Here is a 6,256-nt window from a genome sequence, read left to right on the forward strand (position 1 = left end):
CTAGCAATGCAAATCTTTTTACATAGCATCTTTCTTATCTATCTATCTATCTATCTATCTATCTATCTATCTATCTATCTATCATCTACCTATCTATCTATTTTGGATACAGACAGAAATGGAAAGGAAAGGGGAAGATAGGAAGGGATATATATATGTAGAGAGAGAGAGAGAGAGATACTTGCAGCCCTGATTCTCCAACTGTGAAGCTCCCTCCTGCTGGTGGGGATTTTGAATCTGGATCCTAGTATATTGTAACCTGGTCCCTAAGCTTCCTATTTTTAAAACCAGCTTCATTGAGGTATAAATTACATAAATAAATTCATCTCTCTTGATATGTAGTTATGAATTTGGGGCAGATATGTCTAATTATGTAATTGTACACTCAGGAGAGCTTATATTACCTCTTCACACCAAAATTTAGCTTTGTTGTATCCCTTTGTAGATAAGCCCACTCTCCACCTCAGTCCCTGCAAGTCACTGGTCACTTTTTGTTCTACAGTTTAGATGCTTATAGAATTCCATATAAATGGAATCATATAGTATATAAACTTTTGAATCTGGCTTCTTTCATTCAGCACAATGCACTTGAGGCTTTATATTATTGAGTAAATCAATTGCTCATCTCCCCTTTTTACTGCAAGCTAATATTCCATTCTAGGGTGATAGCACAGTTTTGTTTTTTTAATCAAATATCCTGTTTATAAACAGAAGATGAACAATTTAACCCATGTAAATTGACTCCAATATTTTTCTTTAATGAACACTGCTGTGAGGAGCACTTATTGGACACCTTTCTATAGATACATGTTTACATTATCTTGTATGTACATGTGGGAGTAGTATGTACAGGGTATGTGGTACATATATAGTTGTCTTAAAGCAACACTGCCAAACAAACCCCTACAGCGGCATGTCACTTCACTCTCCCACCAATCGTGAACAGGACTTCCACATGTTACACATCCGCAATAGTTACCATTGTCACTCTTCCTAATAATAGTCATTGCAATGGGTGAAAAGGGATATCTCATAATTTTGTTTTACTTTTGAGTAAGATAGGCATCAAGTTAGGACTTTAATTCTCTTCCCCATATATATTTTTTATTTATAAAACAGAAACATTGTCAAGAACATAGGATAAGAGGGTACATTTCCACACATTGCCCACCTCCAGATCTCCATATCCAATCCCCACCCTTGATAGCTTTTCTATTCTTTTTTATTTATTATTATTGGATACAGATAATAATAATAGTAATTATTATTATTTATAAAAAGGAAACACTGACAAAACCATAGCATAAGAGGGGTACAAAACTCTACACAATTCCCACCACCAGAACTCCATATCCCATCTTCTCCCTTGATAGCTTTCCTATTCTCTAACCCCTAAGCTGAATATGGGCCCCAAATCACATCAAACAGATGGGGTTTACAGTCAACAATATTTATACACCTTTCCCATATTTGGGAGCTACTCTCTTCCCAGATCCAGCTTTCTGGTTCTTCTTTCAGCCATGACATCATCTCCCCAGACAATAACTAGGATCCACCTGCATATCAGATTTCAGGCTCAGGGAAAAAAATACTAGTATAGCCACAGGCCCTTAGGAATATAATTAAAATATGCCTACTAGTTATCTGCAGAATGGAGACACCCCCCCCAACTCTTCATCTGCACTAATCCAGCCTTTAGATAAATGATTAGTCAACAACTTGTTTGGCTTTATATTTTAACTCTTTCAGCCACCAGGTTCCAGATGCTAGCATGATACCAACCAGACTTCCCTGGACAGACAACCCACCAATGTGTCCTGGAGCTCTCATTCCCCAGAACCCCACCCCACTAGGGAAAGAGAGAGGCAGGCTGGGAGCTTTCCTATTCTTTATCTCTCTGGGAGTATGGGCCCAGGATCATTGTGGAATGCAGAAGATGGAAGGTCTGGCTTCTGTAACTGCTTCTCCGCTGGGCATGGGTGTTGGCAGGTCAATCTATACTCCCAGCCTTTTTCCAACTATGACCCCATCTCTCCAGACAATAACCTGGGTCCACCTGCATATTAGATATCAGGCTCAGGCAACAACTAGTAAAGTCTTGGGCCCTCTGGAATATACCTAAAATAGACCTATTAGCTTTTTCTAAAACAGAAACTTCAATCTTCATCTTCAATATTCTTGCCTTTAGGTTCATGATTACTCAACAGTTTGTTCTGCCTTATATCTTAACTCACTTTCAGCCACCAGGTTCCAGATGATCCCTATATATTTTTCTAACTAAGCAGTTAAAATGTACTAAGCATGAAGTCCCCAAATTCTGAGAAAAGTCCATCTCACTAGAGAAAAAAATTAGATAAATGATAACTAGATGAATAGATTGCTTGTTCCCAGTGCCTAATAATGATGAATATCTTGCTATGTAGATAGTATGATTTTTTTTTCCTCCAGGGTTATTGCTGGGCTCAGTGCCTGCACCATGAATCCACCACTCCTGGAGGCCATTTCCCCCCCTTTTGTTGCCCTTGTTGTTGTAGCCTCGTTGTGGTTATTATTACCATTGTTGATGTTGTTAGTTGTTGGATAGAACAGAGAGAAATGGAGAGAGGAGGGAAAGACAGAGAGGAGGAGAGAAAGATGGATACCTGCAGACCTGCCTCACCACCTGTGAAGCGACTCCCCTGCAGGTGGGGAGCAGGGGGCTGAACCGGGATCCTTACGCCGGTCCTTGCGCTTTGCGCCACATGCGCTTAACCCACTGTGCCACCGCCTGACCCCCGATAGTATGATTTTTTAGAGATAGAAATATTGAGCTTCTAATGGCTATATCTGGGGTAATTTGAGCAATATAACAACAGCCACAACAGCATCTGTTGTCAGCAAAAATAGTAATAAATTGTGGTCCAAGAAAAAAAAACAAATATTCACAAACTCATTCTGAGACAAATATAATTACACTGTCGAGCATGTTAAGCAGTAGGGGAGAAGTTTTTCCTGCAGTTGAATCTAAAGGCAATTATGGAAAGAGATGGCTAGCACACAAATCAGTGGATCAGATAGGTACAAAAAGAGAGCCTCCTGATTGATGTATAATACAAAACAGGATGTATAATTGATGTATAATACAAAACAGGACATCTGTGAAGTCTCATAGTGTTTCCCTACAAGGTGCTATTCATCACAAAGGGAGAAACAAGTGCAGTGGGGAAACCTGGTGGGTACCACCTTTGAGACCAACATCACCAGTAATGGGACAAATTGACTCCATGTACCCTTCAGATGGGGCACTGAGGACACAAGGTCACTTTTATGGTATATCTCTTCCCAACTCCCAGCATAACCATGAGAAAACATTAGACAAACTATAATAGGCTCCAGAGTGAGTCTACCTCTATAGATTTGGCTCCCATGTTTACATGCCTTGTGACTTTGGGAAAGTTTTTTCATTTTTTTTTTTTAGCTTCACTTTCCTCATCTGTAAAATGAAGTAAAAATAGCACCTACCTCAGAGGGTTGTAAAAAGGAATAGATTTTTTTTCTTTATTGGGGGGATGAATGGTTTACAGTTGACTGTAAAATATAGTAGTTGGTACCTGTGTAACATTTCTCAGTTTTCCACACCACATAACAATCTAACCCTCTCTAGGTCCTCCTCTGTCATCATGCTCCAGGACCTGAACCCTTCACCGCCCCCCCCACTCTAGAATTTTTACTTTGGTGCAATAAACCAACCCCAGTCCATGATCTGCTTTGTGTTTTCCCTTCTGTTCTTGTTTTTCAACTTCTGTTTATGAGTGGGATCATGCCCTATTCATCCTTCTCTTTCTAGTTTATCTCACTTAACATGATTCTTTCAAGCTCCATCCAAGATAATAGCTGAGTAGTATTCCACTGTGTATACATACCACAACTTTCTCAGCTACTTATCTTTTGTTGGATACCTGGGTTGCTTCCAGGTTTTGGCTCTTACAAATTGTGCTGGTATGCATTTGTATACACAAATCTTTTTGGATGTGTGTGTTTGGTTCCTTGGGATATATTCCCAGGAGAGCAATTGTAGGGTCATAGGATCAGTCCACTTCTAGCCTTCTGAGAGTTCCCCAGACTGCTCTTCACAGGGAATGGACCAAATTACGTTCTCATGAAGAATAGATGTTTTCCCATAATAACCCTGGGTCCATACTCCCAGAGGGAGAAGGAATAGGAAAGCTACCAGGGGAGAAGATGGAATACAGAGTTCTGATGGTGGGCATTGTGTGGAGTTGTAACACTCTTATCCTATGGTCTTATCAGTGTTTCCTTTTTATAAATAAAAAATGAAAATAAAGAATAGATGTTTTAATAGATATGAAGTGCCTAGAACATGACCTGGCTCAAAGAAAAGGTAGATCTTTATATGTAATTATACTATGAGACCAGCAGCATCTTCTGCTGACCTTAGGGATGTCCCCAGTACTGACTCTGGAATCTTTTTGATGGTGTAAGTCCTACTGCTTATACTGCCTCCAACAAGCTATTTTTCTCTTAAAGCCTTTTTTCCTCCACCAGTATCCAGATAAATATGAATTTAGCATCAAGATTGGCACCAATGTGTTAAGCACTTCTAAATGTATCAGAATAACTGCTCTTTCAGACAGGGCTGCTAGTGAGAGATACTTACATTGGAAAGACAGAATCCATGTCACTAAAGAATTTCCTGCCATCAATTTCCTTTATTCTGAATTGAGAGTCTAATCTTTCTGGATTTGTGAGACCAACAACCCTGATTTGTCTGGGGGTGGTGCCAGTATGGCCCTACCTCACAATGACTGTCTGAACCCTCACCTATGTCACATTTTAGCATTTGTATGACCAATAAAACTGCAGCACACACACCAGCTTCATTTTCTGCTTGAGCCTTAGCTTTGATGTCACAATATGACCTGTGGATATTAATCTGGCCACAGTTGTTCACAAGCTAGACGGCAAGGTCAAGAGAACCAGCCAGTAAGATGTGGAAGAGACTTGACCATCAGCCTAAGATTAAAGCAGGGGATGGACCTCAGGCAGGCCAGTTCAAAGAACTGAGCTCAGCTCGGGGACCTGTCATGCCACACCCTCTTGAACTGGCAGAATTCCAGAGCTTCCAGGTGTTAGAGGACATCAGTCATCACATCAAAGAAGTGGGGGGCCAACTGGTGAAGAAAGTCAATGCTGTCTTTCAGATGGACATCACCAAAGATGGGAAGACCATTCTGCAGTGGACTATTGACCTGAAGAATGGGTCTGGGGACATGTATCCAGGATCTGCCAGGCTTACTGCAGACACCATCTTCACAATTCCAGAGCCTGTTTTTATGGAGTTGGTTTTGGGTAAAATGAACCCTCAGAAGGCTTTCCTAGCTGGCAAATTTAAAGTGAGTGGCAAAGTTTTGCTTGGCCAGAAACTGGAGAGAGTTTTCAAAGACTGGGTTAAATTTTAAGCATGAAATTCCAAGGAAATAGTCAAAATGCCTCTCCAAGTATAATGTTGGGCGGTAATCATGCTTAAACTGAAGATTAAAGCAAAAAATACCTAATATTTTTACTCAGATTCTTCCTATTGAAGCCTTATTAATTTTCCTGCTGATGTGTAAATTCACAGTGAGGGTCCTAGAGCAGTAAAGAGTGTTGGCATGTATTACCTAAAATCTTTTGTCTTTTTCTTTTCCTAGATTCACTTAGGTTACAGTAGGGAAAGTTGAATGTAGATGAGTAGTCTTGGACTGGGCAGAGCATAATGGTTATGCAAAATACTCTCATGCCTGAGACTCTAAAGTCCAGGTTCAACCCCAGTACTATCTTAAGCCAGAGCTGAGCAGTGCTATGGCTAAATACATAAATAAATGAGTAATAGAAGAATAGTCTTGGCAGTTGGATTTAAATACACCAATAATGGGGGCCTTGAATATTTATTTATTTATTTATTTATTTATTTATTTATGGTGCTTCAGGAAAGGAAGGGAACACCATCACTGCTCAGATTTGCATCTTAGTTGGTAATTCAATTCTTTAAGGAGACTTTAACACTGAGAATTCTAAGAGGGTGGTTTTTATAGCTGCATAGACCAGCAAGTTTAACAGAAGCATAGACTCTGGGTATGTCATAGATTTAGTCCTAGGACAGTGAAAGGGCTTGAAAGATGTTCTTGGCTACTGGAATATGCTTCAGATCACTTAGAAGTCTGGTGAAAGCTCAGATGACTGTACCCCACTCAAGGGTTTCAACTCTACTGCTCCA

At 40.0% G+C, this 6,256-nt stretch overlaps 1 protein-coding gene across 1 annotated transcript; it reads left to right on the forward strand.

Annotated features, from left to right (window-relative positions):
* The first annotated feature begins 4,947 nt into the window (after positions 1-4,947).
* On the forward strand, positions 4,948-5,555 carry SCP2D1 (SCP2 sterol binding domain containing 1). Its single transcript, XM_007526722.2, has one exon. The coding sequence runs from the start codon at positions 4,989-4,991 to the stop codon at positions 5,457-5,459; it is 471 nt and encodes a 156-aa protein (XP_007526784.1). The 5' UTR covers positions 4,948-4,988; the 3' UTR covers positions 5,460-5,555.
* The last annotated feature ends 701 nt before the right edge of the window (positions 5,556-6,256 follow it).

The sequence above is a fragment of the Erinaceus europaeus genome, chromosome 1 (assembly GCF_950295315.1).
Source record: "Erinaceus europaeus chromosome 1, mEriEur2.1, whole genome shotgun sequence".
Lineage (NCBI taxonomy): Eukaryota > Metazoa > Chordata > Mammalia > Eulipotyphla > Erinaceidae > Erinaceus > Erinaceus europaeus.

Bases quoted from the DNA above. Each gene is read 5' to 3' on its own strand.
- SCP2D1 (XM_007526722.2), top strand. From the start codon at position 4,989: ATGTGGAAGAGACTTGACCATCAGCCTAAGATTAAAGCAGGGGATGGA.